We start from the raw sequence: 23,467 nt of genomic DNA on the forward strand, positions 1-23,467 counted from the left end.
GTGTGCCAGGTTCCTGGTTACTGTGGCAACAACTCACAGAGGAGTGCTATATTGGTTTGTGTAGTAATTGCATCTCAGACAACCCTGAGACAGCCAGAACTGCCTCTCATTACACAACAGGATCGGCTTTAATTACAACGATTGTACTTTTAAACAAAAAAAATGATTTTACATTGACAAAAACAACTGCTGCTAAATCCAAACTTCCTTTGCTGCAGGTACAACGAGTTGCTGTTCATTATAGACACCTGCCAGGGAGCGTCCATGTATGAGAGGTTTTACTCACCCAACATCATGGCCCTGGCCAGCAGCCAGGTTGGAGAGGACTCCCTCTCTGTAAGTATAACATTACCTACTTGATCTCCTGCACATCTGTTACCTACCTCTACAGATTGAACCATAAAGCTGTAGGATAACATTCATTAGATTTTTGGATGTGAAGTAGTCCTCTTAACACGGAGTTTAAAAACAATCTAGGACAACATTTTTGTTATTTATTTATTTATTTAGCACGCAATTTGATCCAAAGTGACTTACAAATGATGCAACGTTTAAAGTAATTAAATGTTAAACTGTTGCAAGGTATTAATGTGTTGATATTTCTCAAACGTTCCAATTACGGTTTGTTTTAAATGCTTAACCCTAAGTGTAAAACTCCAGTTATTAATCCAAACACCATTTATAAGCTTAGCTAAAATCTTTTTATTTAAGTGTCTAGGATTTTTTAATTGCTTGTTTGGCCAACAATTTCATTTAGGCATTTGAATAATTTTGTAGAAATTGGTGAAATTTTGGCATTTGACTCACTGTGAATAAGTCTTGTTAAAGAGTAACTAAACCCTAAACCAACTTTTTTTAGTTAATGATCTGTAAGAATGATGCTTTATTTGTGCTGTTCATTGATTTTAGTAAGTTTTTTGACATTTGGATATAAGGTGTTTCAATACTACAATATATGTTGTAAAAACGTCTGAGTGCTGCCCTCTTAAGGTTGAACGGTGGCTACTGCAGTTGAATTTTCCTATTGGATGTTGGGTCCAAAAAATAACTCGTGATGTAAGCAGGTTCAAGCTCACCACGCCCTTGTTACGATCTCACCACACACTTGGTACGAGCTTAGTTCATCCCCTCTATCTCCGTTATGATCTGCCCACCAGGGCTCTGAACCGGTTCAAGGAACGAAAACCGGAAACGAACGAAATTTTAACAGGAACGAAAACGAAAACTAAAACGAAATCAATTTTAATCGTTCTGAACAGAAACGTTTATTTAAAATGACCATTAACCGGTTAATAACGTTATTTTATCATTTTCTTTAATATTGTACTTATCAGTGACCCATCATGATTTGAACAGTACAACATGTGACTTTGACGCATCAAGCGTGAGTGACTTTGACATATAGCGTGAGTGAAATGCCCGCGCAGCAGTCATCGAGTCTCCGGCCCGATAGCATTTGTCTTAAACAACCACAAAGCTACCCATCAAATGTTCAGAGGTATGTTTAAGTTAAAAGTTGCTTGGAAATATGAAGATGCAAACTGTAACTCAAAAAAGCCAGGGGACTTATACCACTGTCAATTACTTTTTAGATGGGTTGCCACCAAGAAATTCCTTTTCGTTATTATTCGTTAGTCTTAACAAGTCTGTCTGCAATATTGAAGGATGTGGGGGAGAAGTACAGTAGCCGGGAATCACTGAGGTAACTTACAGAGGCACATTTAACATAAACATCCAGAAGAGTATGCTGCGGTTTCAACCAGTAAAAGACATGGTTGAAAACGGGTCGTTTTTTCAGCTGTTTATACTTAAAATGAATGCAGGTATTTCTTTTGTGGTTTTAACAATTAATGCAATGTTGAAGTTTAGTTATATCATGTGTTATGTTATTATTTTTGTGTGAAAATTAGTCTGTATGCATGCATTTGTTAAAGTATAGCCTGAATTAAAATAACGTTATTAACCGGTATTTTTTCTAAGTAAACCGTTTTCGGAACGTAAATGTTCAATGAGGAACGCAAAAACGGAAACGTTAAAATATCGATTCTGCTCGGAGTGAAACGATTGATAATTTTTTTCGTTTTTAAGCCCTGCTGCCCACTTTTCTTGCTTTTTTCAAATATTGCCAATGGGTGGAGTCAGGCTCTGACCAGGGGTTTAGTTACCCTTTAAAGGAAAACACTACAGTTTTTCAATATTTTACTATGTTCTTACATTAACTTTTGACGAATTAAAACCTCCCTATCTTTTTCCAATGCGTACACTTAATCTTGTACAGTGCGTCGAATATGTGTTAGCATTTAGCCTAGCCCCATTCATTCCTTAGGATCCAAAGGATGAATTTAGAAGCCACCAAACACTTTCATATTTTCCCTATTTAAAGACTGTAACATGAGTAGTTACACGAGTAAGTATGGTTGCACAAAATAAAATGTGGCGATTTTTTAAGCGGATAAAAAATGTGAACTATATTGTATGGCGGAAGAGCACTTAGTTTGCAGCACTTCAATCTCGGGTGCAGTAATATTGATGGAAGTTTGAATGGGTGGGAGTGATGAGCTTTGTCAGGAGTGATGATGTTACTGCACGCCAAAAAGTTTGCAAATTGTTAATTGTCTTGCATTATTCAGCCACATTGAAAGTTGTGTTTAAAGGACATTGAACAATCAATTTACTTAGTGCAACTTTTTCACTCGGGTGTCCTTGTGTTTTACTCATTCATGCTTAATAAATTCTACAAATTAGTTTTATATGGATTAAGGGAGTGCATACATTAGACATTTGCTCATCTTTTTGTCTATACAGCACCAGCCAGACTTGGCTATAGGGGTTCACTTGATGGACAAGTACACCTTCTACTTACTGGAGTTTCTGGAGGAAGTTCACCCCGCTAGCCAAGCCAACATGAATGACCTGGTTAGTATGTGCAAGTCTGCATATTCATAAGGCATTTGCATCTGCATATAGTACCTGTACAGGAAATGCTAAATTGGGATATGTCCTATTATGCTCCTGTAGCTGTATTTACAGTATATACACAGCAAAATCACCAGTGTTAAATCTACACTGCTAGTGTTTATATGGGTACCACCATATAAACACTAGCAGTGTAGATGTAGTGTAGATGTAGTTGTTTCCACTATTGTTCATTGTTACAACAAAGCAGCTTTACATGGAAAACAAATAATAAAAATGACAAAAAATCAAGAAATAACAAGCGCATGGCAATTTTAGATTATAGACGGTTTCAGCAGTAACAACATAAACAAGCGGCTGTCGCGGTCCGCACCTAACTTCCGGTAAACTCCGCTAAGAATAAAAAACAACAAAGTTCTTTAAACGTAGTTTATTTATATAACAAGCAAAAAACAACAACACACAGATTACCTAGGAAAACAAAACATTTGTTATTTACGACGAGGCATTCGTTCAAGAGATCAGTTTAGTAACTAGTCACACCATTAAAAAAACGAAACCGGAAGTAAGGTTCGGATCCTGACGTGTATCAGGTGCGTCCGATGAAACCGTCTATAGATAAAAAAAGATTTATTGGTTCATTCTAATGAAGTAACCCGGCCACCTCAAAACTCCAGCAAGCACAAAAAGACACACTTGTCTCCCAGCGCCAATTAGTACCTCCAAGCCAAATCACCTAAAATCTCAAGGCAACCAGGGAATTACCCCCCCCCCATGCCATAATAACAAAACCTCTCTCAGAGTGTGGAGGAAATCAAATTGATTTTCTAGATAAAATAATTTAATGAGTAATGTTACAAATGGTAAACAATGGTAGTAGCAACACCAGGTCCCGGGTTTGATTGCTAGTAAATGCATGGACTGATACTGTTTAAAGTAAGGGCACTCCCAGTGCTGGGATGATTTCGACTAGCAAGTTGAGGTCACAAAGACGTCCCATCAATGCAGATGAAAGGACTGCAGGTCTCTTAACGTGCCACTTTAAACAGAGTGGCTATTATTGGTGTAGGTCAAACTGCTTTGAAACAGTCAGGAGGCAGACCTTTCTCTGAAGGCTTGACTGAGCTGCAGTTTCTCTTCTTTTCATCTGACTGGTTGGAGTCCCACCAACTCCACCACAGTCCATTTTGATCTTCTCTGCCCACCACATCCTCTACACTCGGTATAGTGCTTTCCAGATCAAACGGGTTCAACAAAAGCTCCTTTAATTCGGTTGCTTTTTGGTCCCCGCACTGTCCTCTGTCTCCATTTTCAGGGATTAGCAGTGATATTATGGATTTCCTGTGGGAGAGGTTTTAATCTTGAATAGGAAACGGCCTCTTGATCTCTCTCTTTAATGATACCACTCACTCTATGATTGCATGTCATTTTGGCGGTCAGCGAGTGTTAGTTTTGCTGAAATATAATGCTATTTTAGCCAAAGGTCGCATTTCTACTCATTCTGAAATTGCTTGGCATGCGTCAAGTATGCACTTAAGAAAATTTCTCCTCTTGCGTCCAATTTTCCTTTCACTGAGCTCTTTAAAGTAACTGATTTGAATGCTTGGTAAAATAAATTATAAAACATAAACTGATGTCAAGGGGATTGAATAATAAATTGCCTTTTTTGTTAGTGAGTGGTTTTACTCTAAATGGTGCAGAGTTGATATTTGATTAGACTAAAGTGTAAATCATGGAATTGAAACGCTGCATAGCAATTTTTAATTTAAAGCTAGACTTATTTTTCCTATTGATGTTTTGAAACAGAACACAGTTGTTAAAATGGCAAGGCAAACATGCTATTTAATTCTCACTTTTGTCCTGATTTGGTCATTTATTATTGTTATCAAATGTTATTTCAGCATTTTCATTTCAAAATTAACCCTTTAACTGGCGCAGCGCTGTTTGAGTTGGAGGGGTGAAAGGTGATATACACCTTTAAATTAATCTAACTCTGGCATTTTGGGGGTCTAAAAGTGTAATTTTGGTCTTGTTTTAAAGAAAGAACTTTAACGTTTTTTACGAAAGTGTCTGGAGGTAAAAATATTATTTTTTATAGCAGTTTACATTTATTTGTTATAAATAAAAAATGCAACATAGTATTATTTTTAATACATAAAATTATCAAAAAACTGAGGTTTGTGTTGAGGTTTGATGCATACTCTTGTCACAAATGAATAAATACAGTTACTGCATTATTATTACTGCTAAAATGTTTTGAAAAAAAAATGAAAACTATATTCTTAGACCTTTTAAGCAATATATAGTTTGTTGTGATAGATTAACATTTACATGAAAAATATTGAAGTAAACTTAGGTGACCCGTAACACGGATGCTGCAAATCATTTTGACGGGTACAGTTTAATATTACACAAATGAAATATAAATATATGCCTTTTAATAACATATATGAGGTTATATTTACAAATGATCAAACCAAATAGTGTGTTTGTGACATTTTAACGTCTTGTCTTATCTGAAAACGGTTTGCATTTGTTACAAATGAGCTAATGAAATATTTCTAATCAATATTTAATATTGCTTAGGTTACTAATGATGTGGAAAGCTGTGTTATAAGTGTGAAAATATACAGGGAGATGGTTGTTATAGTGAAATAATCGCCTTCAGTGTGATACAAGTGTCCTGATCACACTGTCGGGGCTTATTTCTCTGATAACAGTGGCGGCCTATACATTATCCATTATTTAATAAATGCCTGTTTTTAAAGTCTCACCATTGGGATGTGTTGAATGCTTTACTTTCAGCCTCAATGTACCAACCAATCACCATCTCGGTTCTATTCTGGTATGAAATGGCCATGTTTTATGTTTCAATCAATTCCTGGTGGATAAAGTGGAACATTTCTTTCACATTGAATATTCTGTTTCACTCATCTAAGAAGTAAATTGGTTTGCAAAAGCCATTTCACGTTGACTTAAAAATGCACAGTTCCAGGTGGACATGGCCGGGTCTTCAAATATTTAATCCTGAGGTTTAGCTAAAACGGATTATTTTAGAGCTTAGAGTGGATTAAAGAGGACATATTTCTAAATTTAGATGTTTTGATAATGGCCTAAACCGTAACAAACACAGTAATATAAATGTTAAAGTGGGTGTGAAATGTAATAGAAAATATTTAATTAACTTTTCCAAAAACTTTTTATATTTGCATAAAAGTTGACATTTTAAAAACACCATGAACAGTCAGTTTTATCAGTGATATCTTTTGTAGGTACTGGTTTCTTAGTAAAGGCAATGTTTCATCCCCAAAGCCAATTTCCCATTTCTCCTTACACTGAATAAAGTCAAAGACTCAAAGTTGGATCTAGTTACCACTACAATTGTTAACACTTTTCTTATTTAAAGTCAATGTCGCACACCTGTAGGTAATTGGTAGGTGAATAGGAGACGACAATGAAGTCCAAATATAGACACAAATTCAGAAAATCGAATGCCTGAAGCCTGATGAAGATCATACGATCGAAACGTTGCCAATAAAGATATTTTGATACATTTTTGCAAGAAGATAGTGTGCGGGATTTTCCGAGTTTGTGTCTAAGTTAAAAAACAAAACAAAAAAACTTCTAATGATACCACCTAAAAAAATTTAAGCTTTATCAACTTAAATGTTTCACTTAGGTGTTACAAACTGAAGTAATTTTTTCCAACTTTCACTTTTTTACGGTGTATAAGAATTCCAGATATTAATAGTGTAACACATCCAAGCATGCTATAGACAGATGCTATAAAAATGCAAAGGATTTTGTATTCTTTGTATTCTTTTATGGATTCTTGCTGGAAGCTCTGGAACAAATATGTTCATAGTTTTTGGAAACAAGCAATTAAACACGTTTTTATTTTATTGTGTTTCTGTCGTAAGTTTGACTGACAATGACTGACGTGTTTGCATTTCAGTTTAAGGTGTGCCCACCAAGTAAGTGTGTGTCTACTCCGGGCCACCGTACTGACCTGTTTCAAAGGGATCCGGGAAGCGTCCTCATCACAGACTTTTTTGGAAGTGTCCGGAAAGTTGAGATCACCAAGGAAACCATAAATCTTATGTCCCCTACAGAGACGCTAATGAAACGGTAAGTAGAGCAGTCATTTTACCTACAGTAAACGATTCCTGAAAAATATACTTTTGTAAATTCAGTATGAGTTTTTGTTACATCAATCTATCCCTAGAAAGTGCAGTTTTGATGATCCTGCTTCTTATTTTCTGATTTTAGTCTTGGACTAGTCTAATCCCTGTCCGGGAAACCGCCCCATAATTTAATTATTTATTTGCTAAAAAAGATTTCAGGCCTTGAGAAATACTTCAAAAGGAATTATTTCTTTATAGACTGGGGTCATGTGATAGCCTTGCTGAACCCAGTGAAGAGTGGCACCCATTAACACCTTGGCTTTGTCTATGCAAGATATGTATTAGAATAAAAGAGAATTAGTAGAAAATTTTACAAATAAAAAAACTATGGGCAAAAGTAATATATTATAATTACTAACCCTCTTATCATATCAAATGTATATGAATTCGTTTGTACTCATATATAGCTCCATGGTAGATCATTGCATTAGCAGCACAAGCCATTATGGGTTCGAACCCAGCGAACACAAATAATGATAAAAAATGATAACCTTTTAATGCACTATAAGTCACTTTGGATAAAAGTGTTTGCCAAATGCATAATGAAAATGTCCTTTCATCACCTGAACATAAATGAATAACTTAAAATATTATTAAAATGCCATGTTATCTTATATGGGAGGCAATATGGTGAAGTTCCATAAGCACCTACATTCATTATTTAAAGGGATAGTTCACCTAAAAATGAAAATTCTGTCATCATTTACTCATCCTCGTGTTGTTCTAAACCTGTATGAATGTATTTTTTCTGATGAACACAAAAGAAAATATTTTGAGAAATGATGGTAAAAATACAGTTGACAGTACCCATTAAATTCCATCATATTTTTTTATTCCTACTAATGGAAGTCTATGGTCACTATCTGCTGTGTTTTTACCATAATTTCTCAAAATATCTTCTGTGTTCATCGGAAAAAAGAAATTCATACAGATTTAGAACAACATGAGGATGAGTAAATGATGACATAATTTTCATTTTTAGGTGAACTATCCCTTTAAGTAATCCAAATGACTCCAGTGGGTTAATGGATGTATTTATGTTAATTGATAAATTCAATAGAGAAAATACAAATATTTTGTGCTTCTTTAATGATCCTTGTTTGTCTATTGAAATATTTAGGGTAGTGTGAGGGTGATGGTTTTCTGAAACATGTTGTTTTGCTTCAGAAAACATATATTAACCCACTGGAGAGTATACGTGTATGGTTGTGCTTTCGAGATCTTTACAATGTTAAGCCCTGAATAAGAAGACAGCCCAACACCATTATTATTTCAACTAAAAACAAACAAACATCTACATCTGAGATAGCATGACTGTATATAAGTTATATGAAATTTTTCATATTACGAAGAACTATTCCTGTTAATCCTATAATTGCCTCTGCACATTAAACTGGAATGCAAAAGAAATATTGAACATTACATTCAGCCTTAATAAAATAATTTTTTAATTTTCAATACCCCTGCATAATTAAAGTGTTTTAAATGACTGTTCAGTGGTTGGGAAGGCAGCTCTAATGAACCCATTTTAAAAAGTTCCAGACCAAACACTCATTTAATGAAGCATTAGAGATTGTAGCCGATCACTATTAAAAACCTTATTAGTGACATCGACTCCTCTAATGACCTGTTAATGATGTTGCATGCTGCTGTCACCATGGTTACTGTAAAGAAGGCCAAATCAGGTCACGCTGGTTTACAATATGATATATAAGAGTTTATGTTAAATACTATTTTATTTACAATGACACTTTGACTTAAGTAGTTTGTGGCATTTATTACACATGAGAAGAAATTAACATTTTGTCTTCTCATTTAAACCATGATTATGCCGTTCTTAACATGTTGTAAATCATGAAGGCCACAAGATGGCACTAGTATGTCTTGTTTGACAACTTTAAAAAAAATAACAAATCGGGACAGTTGGCACAACCTAATGTATTTTTGATTTGGTTTAATCTTTCATAAACATGTTTGAGTTCGACTAACTATATCTTTACACAGATTACATGCACATCTCTCCTACAAAGGAAAACTTAATGTTTGTTTCTAGAACCTACCATTCTCTGTATACAACTTTTATACAATAAAAGTTAAGGAAGTGCAAATGTTATAACATACTCCATAGGTGGGGTTAATTGTAACAGACAGAAGGTTTGTTGTAATACATTTGCTAGAAAATTTAATTCAAACACAAATAATTCAATACTATTCTATTTATATACTATAGGTGTGGATATTGTTTGAGCATCTAACAGATATCCACACATCCATCAATCCATTATATAACCATCTTTATATTATGGATCATTACATGCACTATGATAGATATTTGAGGAAGGGCAACAATATTATGATAAAAATGACACAAAAAAATCCCCTGATATTGCAAATACAGTTATCATTTTGAATAAAGGATTATACATTGCTTTCATCTCATTATTGCTGTACACTTGATGGCATAGTTGTAAGACTTTTTAACAACTAACCCTGCTGTGTAAAATTTTTTTCAATTCTAGCTAACAGTTGCTTTTGACAGTGAAAGAAAAATACCAAAATCACAAATCGCTTGACCCTGTGTTAAAGGTCTGTGTTACATTTAACCTTGCGCTAGGCTGTGCCCAGATCAGCTCTACTACAAGTTTGCTGTAGGTTTTCTCACTCATCTGTGATATAGTTACCACTGTATGTGAATGTGTTTGATTAATCACCACACATACCTGTATATGAGACGCATATCTACAGGGCCATAATAAGGTGTATAAACTTTTATAAACTTTCCATCTGATCTATATTCTGTTTAAATTACAGCAGCGCTTAAAATCAAATTATGATTTTTGACCTACAGTCAACATTAATTTTTATTGTTTGAACCCACAGTTTTGACCAGACTGCATGCAAAGCACTGTGAGCACTGTCTAAGGCACATTAGTAGCTAAACCAGTTTTTAAAGAGCACCCATTATCTAATTCATAATTTTACACATCCTTTGGTGTGTAAGGGTATTAGTAGGAGTGCACGGGGCAAAAACTAACGCGGGGTTAGTTGTAACACGGACTCTTTTGTTACAATGTTTTGTATTTACGCTATTTGTTTCACGCTGCTAAAAGTCGATCTCCCGCAAATTATTGGAAATGTTTAATGTTTTTCCAGAAAGTTATTGACGAATGAGTGTTTTGGTGGCATGTAAGTAAATTTTTTCATCATATGTTTTTTTATGTTTCTAGTTGGGTGTGTAAGATACCAAATCCAATGCTATGTGATATTAATCAGTGTCTTGTTGACTAAAACATAGCATCGTTTTGAAATATGTCTGCAGCGCTTAGCAACTTTTTTGGTGGGCTTGAAAATATTTTGACCCTGCGGGGTTAATTGTAACGCTGTGTTACAACTAACCCCTCAGCACTTACGATATGAAAACCACTAAAGTTAGCATAATTCTCACCGTTGTATAAAATAGGCTACACATGAATGATTGCTGGCTGCCAACAAAATAAATGTGCCTGTCTTATCAAAAAATTTATTGTGTTCATATCTTAATATTGATTGAATAAGGTCACGTCAAAGATTGAAATAATAATGAAATAAATGGCTAAATTCAGTATGTTTTGTCATAATTGTGCTGCTTTTTCTCACATCTTTAAACATTTGTATCTATTTATAATTGAACTATTGTTAGAAAATGGCTGGATGAATGAATACAGTGTGGATACCTGTCTATTATAGACAGATATATAAACAATATCCACTTCAAGTATATAGACAAAATAGTATTGAAATATTTGCCGGCAAACTTCGTTTTTAGCAAGTGTTACAACTAACCCCCTGCCTGTTACAATTAACCCCATCTATGGGGTAAGTTGTAACGTTTTCACTTCTGTCACGTTTGGTGTAATTATCCAAGAATGGTAAGTACTAGAAACAAACTTCAAATGCAGAGATGTGTGTGTTGCTTGTGTAAAAATTAAATCAATCAAACTCTAATATTTTTTTAATGATTGAGCCAAAACCAAACAACGAAGACATAGTTTTATGTTTTAGTATCCTTACCTTACCAATCTGTAACTTTCTGCTCAAGCCACACTGGCAAAGTTGAAGGTTCAACTTTGTCATCTAAATTTTCTGGATCAGATTCGGCTTGTATTGATAATATAGTAAAGAAGATGTTAACTCCTGTCAGCATTGCATTGTGAGCTAATCTTTAAAACATGGTAAGAAGCATCACATTTCCGACTGACAGCAGAGGAATTCAGGCAATCACAACGTACAGATTAACTGGCCAATTGAAAGACAGTGTGCTTTTCAGATCGATGAGCTTTGTACAAAATCAGAGCATTTGAGAAAGACGTGGAATAATGGAGCAACAATAATGTTTTTTTAACCATAAACCATGCAAACACATTGTATTATACCAAATAACATTATTTATAACCAAAATAATGTTTGTTTTTAGCAATCTCATAGGTGCTCTTTAAATTGTTGTTTTATGTATATTTTGCTTTCGTGTCAATAGAAAATATCAATACAGATTTCCAAAGATCAACTATATTAATCAGGTGAGATGTTTTGTATGAACAAGAAATCCCCATGTTACCTACCTGGAAAATACTTGAAATAATATTTGGAAATATTTTGAAAGTGTAAAGGTGAGAATGTTTTTAAACATGATGTCATTTATAGAATTTATTTATTAATTAGCTATTATTAACTTCCTCAAACCAATGTTTTTGTGACCACTTTAAAACAGCCTTAGTACACGTGCACACAGTTTTGAGTTATCTTTGCAGGTTGTTCAAAGCACCCTTCAAGATTGTTTTCACAATTCATATGGATTTAGGCCATCTCAGTTTTCCTGTCTCATGTAACCCCAGGCTGATTTCAAAGACATCATATTTCTGTTATGGGACTTGTTCATACAAAAAATTTTATTTGGTTATTACAGCTAAAGGCAATGTTAGGAAAACTATATTGATAGTTCCTGTTGATAGTTCCTGTATATTGATAGTCCCCTTTATGTTCAAATGTATTAACATTTTGAAACATTTTTAGTACTGCATCTAAGCAATGCCTTTGCACAGTATTGAATTATAATAGTTTTTTTTACATTAGAGAGAGAGAGAGAGAGAGAGAGAGAGAGAGAGAGAGAGAGAGAGAGAGAGAGAGAGAGAGAGAGAGAGAGAGAGAGCGAGAGAGAGAGAGAGAGAGAGAGAGAGAGAGAGAGAGAGCACTTGCACCTAGGTGGTGGTTAAGTATTTTTATGCACTACTTTCCAAACAAAGTAATTGAGTACTTCTAAAACTATTCTGGGGGTATTAAAACAAATGTGATAAAAATAGAGCATGACGAAAATGTACTACTTAGGTTTCCTACTTAGACATAGTAGCAGAGCAGCCTCCAAGATAATCAGATTTTGACTATAGCTACAGTATGGGCTGATTACATAAACCTCATTATTCCATTCTAATCTTCAAAAATAATTTGCAGTTTGCATACAAAATCAGGATTTAGCCGGATCATTTAAACGGCTTGTGCCATTCTGCCTTACTAAATTTCCTTCACTGATCTCCTATCAATTACCCCACCGTCACGGCTGTCATGACGCATTTATAAAGAACTAACTATATAAGGGCACATCTATAACTGCAGCATGTGCACCTGGGGGGGGGGGTCCTACAGATGTCATGCACTGCTAGCGCACCCCACTCTACACCATCAAGCTATGACAAGGACTCATGTCTGATTTTTACTCCACTGGCCCTTGTCTAATGACTGGTGACTATGTCCACCTGTGACAATATGGAGTGGTTGTGTCAACTCTGGAGCAGCATGTATCTCTGTCATGTGCAAGCAATGCGCTTGTATGGTGTCAGGCTAGGCATCAATCATAAAGATATTTATATATTTTTTATATTCAAGTGCAAGTATAGTCTTCACTTTATCCCTGCCGGCTGAAATCCATCTTTGAGATTGAAATGTGATTCATTGAGTGATATGCATATGTTGGGCTCCGCTGAACTCTCTTTCAGAGTGTGCAAAAACACAACTCAAACGTTCCCTTGGAATAAGATGTCTCATTCGAGTATGACAGAGGCGTGACAACAGTAAATTATTTTGTGGTCATTCTGCATAGTTTCTGCCTCTGTATTGGAGGGCTTCCATTAGGTAAATGAAGTTTTACAAAAGTGGACAGTTTAATAGACTCCACACTTCTCTTTATGATACGTGCCCACTCTTTACGAGATTGAATTCAGGTTTGCCCAGGGTGATGGTGTTGACTGCCTAGCGCAAGTCTCAAGTCTCAAAGTAATTAAATGTCAGGTGATGTTACGAAATGAAAAATAAATCAGGAGGTGCGGTGTGGCCATAAAGGAAATGAGAGTGCGCTCTATGTACACATTGCCTGCTCCCAAGATACCTTCAGATTTAGTTTTTTTCCATAAATGTTTAAACTCTGATTAAAGGTTTATAGTGGAAGATAGTTGCGAAACTACCACGACAGATGTTGAATAATTTTGTCTGTATAAACGATAAATTTGCTGCCATATATTTGCAAATAAAAAAATGCTTGGGGGATTGCTAAGGCTGGGATCACTATTAATTTTTTTCATGCTTGGCTGTTAGAGATTTGAGTAAAACATTGTGTGGCATTAACACATAAAACCTTTTGCAGTGACAAAGCGACAAAAAGATGGAAATTCATTTTCACTCTTGATCTCATATGATAATGAATGTTGATAATGTAACAAACTTGAGTACTGTGATCCCAGTTGGTATCTCACTTGGCAGATCATTTCATTAGCAGTGCAAACTGTCATGGGTTTGATCCCCAGGGAGCATGCATACTGATAAAATGTACAGCTTGTAATGCACTGCAAGTCATGTTGGATAGTGTCTGTAATGTAAATGTAAACCTGATACAATCTGCAGTAGACTATAGACACATGCAGCCAATAGCAGAGAGACTTGGTGACCTCCAGCGATTTATTTGCTGTCATTATGAACGCAGCTTGTATTAAACTTTGTGTCTGTACTGTTTGTGCTACAGTCAAGGATGATACCTCAGATTTAGTGACTTGTTAAAGAGAGTTGTACTGTGTAGGAACCGAGGGGCAACCTTCTGATCTCTCTGATGAAGCCAATACGGAAGTGACTTAAACTGCAATTTATGGACTGGCCGCTTGAGGCTGGCTCCAAAAGGGAGTCAATTCCCATAGACCTCCATGTTAAAATGCCTAAATTAACAGTAGAAAATAATATGTTTACAGCCTGGTACAAAAAGTATTTATGGTCTGTATAGCTAATTTTGCCCTTCATGACAACTCTGGGGGGTGTGAATTTTTTTGTAAGTCATCCGTTTAAATGATATTAAGCCTTAAAGTTCTGCATAATTAAGGGCGTGGCCGCTTGAGTGGCGGTTGAACAGCCACTGCTGTCACTAGAGACGAGCTAGGCGGGTGTGGTTTCAGCAACCAGCCACCTCAGCTTCACACATATCCCGCCTCTTTACCCATTTTCGGTTTTCCGCGAGTGATTCGGACAAGTTGGAGACTTGGAGACTTTAAGCTTCAAAAACAATCTTCACAAACCAATGGGTGATGTCACTACGTCCATATTTTTTTACAGTCTATGGTAGGAACCAGAATAACGTAGATGCTAAAAAGTGTGGTAATGTAGGGCTGGGCGATATTGACCTAAATTCATATCTCTGGAATTTCGGGATGGGTGGAAATATACGATAAATATCCCGGAAGATCCTAGAAAGTACAATAAATATTTTCATGCAAGTCAAAGCCTGTCATGATCACCTTTTTGAAACAGTGTGTGATAAAAATAAAATTCAAAGACAGAGTTTTTCTCCCTGTTTGATAATAAAACTTGACTCTTTCCCCACCAGCGTTTAAAAAAAAAGTTGTTAGCCAGCGCCAGCAGTTTTTGGGATTTTTACAAAAGTTTAATGCCTTCCAGAGATCAGATTCAGAAAACGATCAAAACAGTAGATTCTTCAGTGTTTTATAAGTTGGGTAAGAATGCCACCTAGTGGATAACAGCAAAAATATGGATTGCCATAAGAACTCGTCATTGGCAGGGAAAAGGTTAAAAGCAGGATGGACACCTTGTAAAGCCCGATTTATAGTCGTGCGTAAGCTCTATGGCGTAGCCTAATGTGCACCTCTCAAAATTTTTGACAGCACGTAAGTTCTACGCGGACCGCAAGCGCTGTGATTGGTCCACCATAACCCCTCTCGTCAGGAAAAAAAAACTGCGTCATAGGTAATTCCGTTTGCGACAGTGAAAACAAAGAAGAGCCAAGTTGAGGAGTGATTTAACTCAAACTGCAACAAACGTCGCTGTTTATTTATTTCCATCATTGCTGATCTTTTCAAATCATACACAACAAGTTGCTGTTTCTTCTTCGTTTGTGGGTTAACTTGCCAAGCTTCTTCTTCTTTGACGGTCACGGTGCTACTGTGGTTACACGGGTGAATACTGCCTACCAGCGGTCTGCGAGTATGTTTGCATGTCAACGCGGACGACGACGCAAAAGTATAAATGAAAACCGCTGCGGAACCTACGTCGTCGCGGCTACGTCTTAGGACCTACGCACAACTATAAAGAGCCCTTAAGCAACCACCCAGCATCCACCCAAAAACCCATAGAAATATACTAAGATAGCTCTGAACACACTGGCAACCACGTGAGCTTAAAAGGCAAGCATCATTTACATTTACTAAGTAAATAATTATCAATAAATTAATCATCAATATGCAAAGTACGTAAGATAGCGATTTGTTACATTGTTGTCTGAACATTTTACTCTGTTACTTTGCTAGTGTTTAGGTCTAGGTATGAGTCTTCTTTCCGTTTTTTTCTGCAATTCAGGTTTAGCCATTTGAGCCAAATGTGATTCAGTGTGGCTATACCATGCACATGGCTAGATTGACAGGCCATTTTGTCAGCTAATAGAAAAAGCCTCATCTCCGGGTGGGCCATGAATTTTCTGCCCAGGCTTCTCATTGAAATACAGAAGTGATTTGTTGGCTGAAATGCCGTGGCCACCTATAGATTACCAATTGCCTCCAGTCTCCGATATATAGCTGCAGCACACTCTTTTTGTTAACCTCCCGTCCTCATTCTTCATGCAAACACACTTTCCAGTTTGTTTGCTGTTTGTTCAGTGAATAGCACAGACACCTCTGAAATTACCTGTCAATCACCACCCACACGTCAACCCAAGAATATCTGAAAAGCTGCTTTTTTCCTCCCCAAATCATTTTATTTTTCATTCTAAGCGGATAATAGTGTTGCTCCAGCCAAATCCGAATGCATATTTTCTCGAGAAAATATACTGATACGCATTATATGAAGAGAAATTGCGGGTAATGGAAAAATGTAATCGAATCTAATGGGATTTCACTGAGGTTATGTCAGGGCCCTAAGTATCCTTTTCCTTAGCTTCTTTTCCATTCATTATTAAGACTCTGTGTTTGTTTTGGCGCCCTTTCACTCCAGATCATACACGTTCTCCGTCAGTTGTTGTGTCGAATTGAGAGCTGCCTCCTGAATTTAATTTCAGCAGCCACTCATGTATGAAGCCGCAGACAGACGGCCTGAAGCTGACTCTGAAGGGTTTCGTCTGGTTCTGTCTCTCAGAGCTTTGCTGGCCTAAAAAGAGCTTCAAAACATCATCCTACCACTCAGATGAGCAGACTGTGGGCAATTGCGGAGGGCAAGGTTGTCCATTGGCAAGGTCTTTGCATCCTCGGCTCATGCATAGTAATGTGGCTAGAGTAGAGTAGAGAGAGAGTGCATTTTCCACATTTCCGACAAATTATTTGTTTTGTCGTTTGTTTAGTCTAAATGCTTTTTTATTGCTTAAACTAAAATTGCATTTGAAAACATTACATGTGAAGACGCATTTGTATTGTCTGAGACAGTCGCTCTTTCGTTTCGTTTCAGGTCTGGAAATGCCGCACTTCAGGTTGAATCGTTGACGTACGTGGACCAGCTTCCAGTGGCTCAAATTATTCATCAGGTAAGTCTAGTTAAATCTTCTTGTACAGTATGTAAATGAGGACACAGTTCTTTTGAATATTCATTATTTTGAGATGGAAAAGAACTGGAGAGCGCTCGGCTAATCTATTCTAAACTGAAGTATGTTTTGGTATAAAAGCAGATGTGGTAATTGGTTTAAAAAGCAGCAAGAAATGGCAACTGTGGCATTAGACAGTTAGTTAAATGTACTGACACTTTACTTAGCATTAATAAGATTTGCTGTAAGTAAGGACTAAGTTCTTTAGAGATCACATAAACTGTTTCTGCTAATCTCATGTTAATCTTGAGTGCCTACTGTATAGAACAGTGGTTCTCAAACTTTATCCGCGTGCGGCCACCCTTGTTTACGGTGCATTCCTTCGCTGCCCCCCCCAAAGAAAATTTATGACAAAAAACTGTTCTAAAATTGTACATTTTAATTAAGCAAAACGTATAAAGTTATACAAAGTAGTGCTGTTGGTTAGTAGCCTTATTTTGTTTAGGTTTAATTACACAGAATTTCATGATAAATTAATGTTTTTTATAAAATGTCATAAAACTGGGGCCCCCCTGGCACCATCTCACGGCCCCCAGTTTGAGAACCACTGGTATAGAGTATTATTGGATCCTTAATTTCTCTAAAGAGTCTTTAGTTATATCAGATTTATAAAGACAGATCAGCTGTACCGCTACTTTCCCAAAAAAGCCAAGCTCCTGGAGCTGTACCGCAGGCGGAGCGTTTTACAAGCAAACAACACACACAAAACATTATCCTACTATCTGGATAACTTATGATTCCCTACATGTTTGTGTCGTTTTTTATTTACGCTCCGATTGCAACAACATTTGATTCAGTTTTTACTTATGCCGAGTTCAGACGGCATGATTTTCGGGTCACAGATCTTTTCACACGGCGTGACTATCTGGGGTAGCGTTCAGTCGCTGCTGTTTTCAGACTGCGTGATGGATTGGCAACAGGGGGTTTCACACTACATGACTTTACTATAGGAAGGATCGCTGACAACTTTTTCCTGGTTCGCAAACTACATCTCACAACCAAATGCACGCGAGAAGTAACAAGGAAACAACGTGAGGTTACGCGTGCAAGGATTATTATTAAAAATGGTAGCCTGCAAGAAGCTTACCATACAAATTGCATGTGCACTCATTTGCAGCAGAAAGAAGAAAAAGAAATCAAGATTATGAAGGAGGAAATAGTTGGGGAGACTCCTCCCCAAACTTCCAGCTGCCCTTTATGTTGCTCTGTCATTGGCTGTAGGTCATCGCAAATGTTATTTTCAGTTTACACGCCATGATTTAGAATCGCCGACAGGTTCAGATATCTAGCTCGCCAGATATCTCATGGGTGTCGGCGACTCGTTGGCGATTCTCTCAGATCATGATAATTCACACTGTGTAATTGTCACTCACGTGCACGAGTATCGTTTGCCTGTGATTTTGGGCATTTGTCTGCGATTTCTCAAAACCTGTCAGCGAGTCAAAATGACCTGCAGCTTATGACCTGGTTGGGACCGCCCCATTTCAATAAAATCCAGCGCACACACACACAACTCCGCTTCTACCCCGAATAAACAAACTACATCCATTGTTCCCATAATGCTGAGCTCTTTTAACAAGCTTACATTTCGCTCACAAACAACAACACACTTGTTTGGTGACGTCTTGGTTTGGCTGGTGTGTGTGTGTGTGTGTGTGTGTGTGTGTGTGTGTGTGTGTGTGTGTGTGTGTGTGTGTGTGTGCGCTACTCTTGCTAAAGTGTAAGGACCATATGAGGACTTCCACTATATTTCCAGCACTGCTTACACAACAGATTCGGCACAGAAGGGCATTCGGCACAGGAATTTTAACTGTGTTAACAAGTCAGAATGCATGAAATACCATTAGACCCCATATGTTGTTTAGTACCTTTTTGCCATACGTACAGTAAATAGCTACTAGGTTTTTATAATATATTTTGAATATCATTTTAATAAACATTTGAGTCCTTGATCTTTTGTATCATGTGGTAGCTTTTTAAAAAGCTATATCGGATTCAAGGCTGTGTTATAGGTTGGAATATGCCTTCATGTTGTTCATAAAATTGCATCTTTTATATTTTTAATATACTGTAGCACAGCCTCTTGTACACTATTATGTTTTATGTGTTAATTGCACACATTTGTGATGAGAAAAGAATCTTTGACATTTTTATTCTGCATCTAGTCAGTGACTAGTCTATCGTGTGCCTGTTGGCAATTGTCTTCTAGCATGCAGATGATCTTGCAGTTGACTCACATAGTCTTTACCGTGGCTATGGCATTACTCAACAACACAGCTACCTTTAAACATAAGTTGTCTTGTTTTTATGTGCAGAGTGAAAATCTCGAGTCTTGTAGTGTGTTTTAATACTTGAGAAAAATGGAAACGAACCAAATTCACACCTCTTTAGTTGCTAAATTGAGTAAACGAGAACGCAGCTCTCTTTGCATTCATACCTACTTCTTTTTCATGGACACAATGCTGGTGCCAGACACATTGCTGGCCCTGTTCCATGTATTTCCACCAGGAGAATGGTGGTTTACATCAGGGATGGAAAATGAGCTCTGCTGCAGCTCCTTAAACCATTAACGTTAATGGATGGGGATCAGAATAATTTCCTCAGCACATTAAGTTTTCTCATAAAGTTGGCCAGACTGATGTGACAAAACCAGCTCCTTTTGTAACCAACAAAGTAGTCTGCATTGAAAGCAGCTGATGCGTAATATTAACGTTCTTGTTGTTGCGCTGTACAGCCACATTTCCCGGTCCATCTGTCATCATTGTGAGTAGGGATGCATAACGATTAATCGCGATTAATCTATAGCAGAATAAAAGTTTTTGTTTACATCATATATGTGTGTGTGAACTCTATATAATAATTATGTATATATATATAAATGTGCACACATGCATTTAAAGAAAAAATATATGAAGAGTTTGGTTTCAAAAGGCAATAAATCCATTTTGACTAATTTTGGTAAAAAAGTGTTTACTATACCAAGAAAGTAACAAGATGAACACCACTATTTCTGTTACAAACTTTCACATTGCATCTTTAGGTTATAAAAACATAAAAAATTAAAATCCATCATTTGATTTTCAAAGATTTATTATAAAAACAAATAATTTTTTCTACAAAAGTCAATAAATCCATAAGTTTTTTTTTTCAAAATGCCTTTTGTATATATATACAAATGTGCATTCATCTTTGCCATGTTATAGTCATTTAGTTGCTGTGGTTATACATGGGACAACATTTTTCAGTCTCCCGAGTGCCTCTCGTGTAAGATTTTGATGGCTAACGTTTCTACCCCGTCACAGAAAACCACCACAGGTTTATCAATGCCAACAAAAGTAGTATTTTTTTTTGTACAAAGTAGATTTGGAAAACTAGTATTCCGTCTGTGTTTAACGCGCCTCCATTGTTTTTTACCATGCATGGAATGGTGCGCTGTGATTTGTTGAGCGGATTTATTGCATTCTGTAGAGAAGGGGGAGTGGCGTTTATCGCATTTTAAAGAATTTACTTTTTAATAGTGACGTGATACAATACTGATTTTGGTGGCAGCTAATTTTTTTTAAATGGTGTTTATTGCGTTTTGAAACCATAAATATACATAAATATACAAATGTATATACACATGTAAACATTTCTTAACTACATGCATGTGTTATGTGTGCATTTATCTATACAAAGTTATTATACACAGTTCACACACATATATGATGTAAAGAAAATATTTTATTCTGCTATAGATTAATCGCGATGAATCGCTATGCATCCCTAATTGTAAGAAAAAAAATGTATAGGTTAGCATAACTTTTGACCTAAGTTTATTGACTTACAAAATATGTTTGATTTGCTCTAATGTGGACTGAGTTAATTTTAAGCCAAAGTTCTGGCAAACCACCATAAAATGAACGAACATGGTCACCACTGTAAGAAAAAAATGATGAGGACGTTGAAAATCTTGATGAAGAATTGTGGTCGCAGTGACAAAGCACGTTTTGGGGTCACCCTTTTAAACACATGCTTTCTGAAAACATATTTCAGTATTCTTTTTGTGTGCTACTGCAGGACATTTTCAAAGATAGAGAAAAGCGATTGCCATATTGAATTGTGGATGACAGGTCACCTTCTTCATTTTGATGCAGTGGTTGTCGCTGTACAATTCCCAGTAGGTTAAAGAAATTGTCCGGAAGACTACGGCATATTGCAGAGGATACATGGTGTCACGAGTCACTATTGCTTGTATTATCAGGATATCAGACTGCCACGATTGAGCTTTGCGAATAATATTTCTACACGTGTGAATGTTCTGTTCAGGATCAAAAACAGTGGAGTTATGAAGGGATATGAATGGAACAGTGGGAGATTGAGGGCTATAGGATGAGCTGATCCTCCAGCAACCGTTCAGAAATCTGGTGATTGGACGTTCCTTCCCACAGAGTGCTGGACTCTATTACCGGTCTCACGCAGACTCCATCAGAACCTTTGATCTCTTTCTCTCTCTCTCTCTCTCTCTTTCCATCTTACTTCTTCTCTCTTCATCTTTCTGCATCAGTTCCTGTTAGTGCCATTCCGGGTATTTTGGGGAGGTACATGGCCAGGTCAGGCGTTTTCTTCTTTATTTAGTCATTTGCTCTTTTATAAACATTGCTTTTGGAATTCTAAAGGAATTCTTGCTAAAATTATAAGATTTTTAGTTAGCACTAATTCATTTTTCTTTCTTTTTTTAATCAGGGAAATAAAACTTTACACAGTGTAGTTCAGATATGATTTGGGCATTTTCTTCCAGGCCCAATAGCTATGGTATGATGGCGATTATTTGCCACCGTTTCAAACTCCAACTGAGTCTTCTGGAATGCACTGTACATTTATAAATTCCCAAATATAGTCCCAAACAAGCCTGATTAGGGACAGATCTGCTCTGTTGCATTGTTTTTGTGTTTGATGTACAAAATAACAAGGAGGCTTTACAAGGATCAATTCACACACATTAAGGGACTTGCAGTGACAAAGCACCCACAGTTCTTTCATATTCACAAAAGTTTTGAGATTACAGACGACAACTGCTGATTATGTGACACAACTGAGCAAAGTTTTACTTTTTGGAAATGAGCAGAGACACAGTGCAGAGACAGACAAAGGGAATTTAGATTATAGAGGTCAGACAATCAGCCTCATTATGCAGTTATGAACACAATCAACAGTAGATTTGGTGACCTCCATCCGTTTAATCACAGTCCATTTGAATGCATATTTAATGGGGGAAATATTTGCCTTTGACTGCACTTTTGAATTGAGTTTGCAATGTACATAATTTTAGTTTATAGTTAAAATTTATTGGGTTGTCCTTTTTTGGACAGTGTAGCACTTTTCATAAACAAAGGTCATACAAAGTGATCATAAATCACTTCACAAAAATACAGACTAGTATATTCTAAATAAACCAAAGCATTACGCATCAAATATTTTCAGTCCATTAACTCTTTCACCGCCAGCGTTTTTTAAAAAAGTTGCCAGCCAGCGCCAGCGTTGTTCATAATTTTCACCAAAGTTTAATGCCTTCTAGAAAATGTTCTTTTTTAAATATATAAACATACAATATACCAAATGAAAGAACAGACCCTCTGCTTTTTAAACAAAAAAAACCGTTTCATCCTACCTTGAGTGGTTCTTTTGCAATCAGCTTTTGAATATGGGTAGGTTTCTGCAAAAACACCACATTTTGAGCAAAAAGCAGAGAAAATTTTTTTTTGTGACGGACTTTTCATAGAGATCTCATTCAGAGCGATCTTTAAAACAGACACGGACATGCAGCCGCTTGCCATAGGGCAATACTTCCGGGTTTAAAAAGTTGCGGAAGGGCGCCACCTGGTGGATAATAGCGGTATTGCGGAAAGACGGAAAATCTTGTCATTGGCGGGGAAGCGTTTTCTCTTAATTGACGAGATATCTCGTCAATGGCGGGGAAAGAGTTAATATAGACGGTTTCAGCAGTAACAACATAAACAAAAGGCTTTCGTGTTACTTCACTAAGAATCAATAACAACAAAGTCCTTTTAGTTTTATTTACATAACAAGCACAAAAAACAACACACAGATTACATAGGAATTGTTATGTTCGAAGAGATATTTGTTCAAGAGTTCAATTTAGCAACTAGTTAGACCACTAAACAAACAAAGGCCAGAAGTAAAGTTCCGATCAGCCACGTAATAACGTCACCGCACAATGAAACAATGTTTAATCTAAACAGGATTGTTTTATAGATCACATTCTCCTGTGGTCTGT

At 36.5% G+C, this 23,467-nt stretch overlaps 1 protein-coding gene across 1 annotated transcript in view; it reads left to right on the top strand.

Moving 5' to 3' along the window:
* Window positions 1–23,467, top strand: part of pigk (phosphatidylinositol glycan anchor biosynthesis, class K) — a 45,148-nt gene that overhangs the window by 9,288 nt on the left and 12,393 nt on the right. The window contains exons 7-10 of the mRNA XM_065269654.1: window positions 219–336; window positions 2,806–2,916; window positions 6,872–7,044; window positions 17,058–17,133. Of these exons, the coding sequence (XP_065125726.1) occupies window positions 219–336; window positions 2,806–2,916; window positions 6,872–7,044; window positions 17,058–17,133 (478 nt within the window). The remainder of the gene's footprint in view (window positions 1–218; window positions 337–2,805; window positions 2,917–6,871; window positions 7,045–17,057; window positions 17,134–23,467) is intronic.

This window comes from Paramisgurnus dabryanus, chromosome 6 (genome assembly GCF_030506205.2).
Source record: "Paramisgurnus dabryanus chromosome 6, PD_genome_1.1, whole genome shotgun sequence".
NCBI lineage: Eukaryota > Metazoa > Chordata > Actinopteri > Cypriniformes > Cobitidae > Paramisgurnus > Paramisgurnus dabryanus.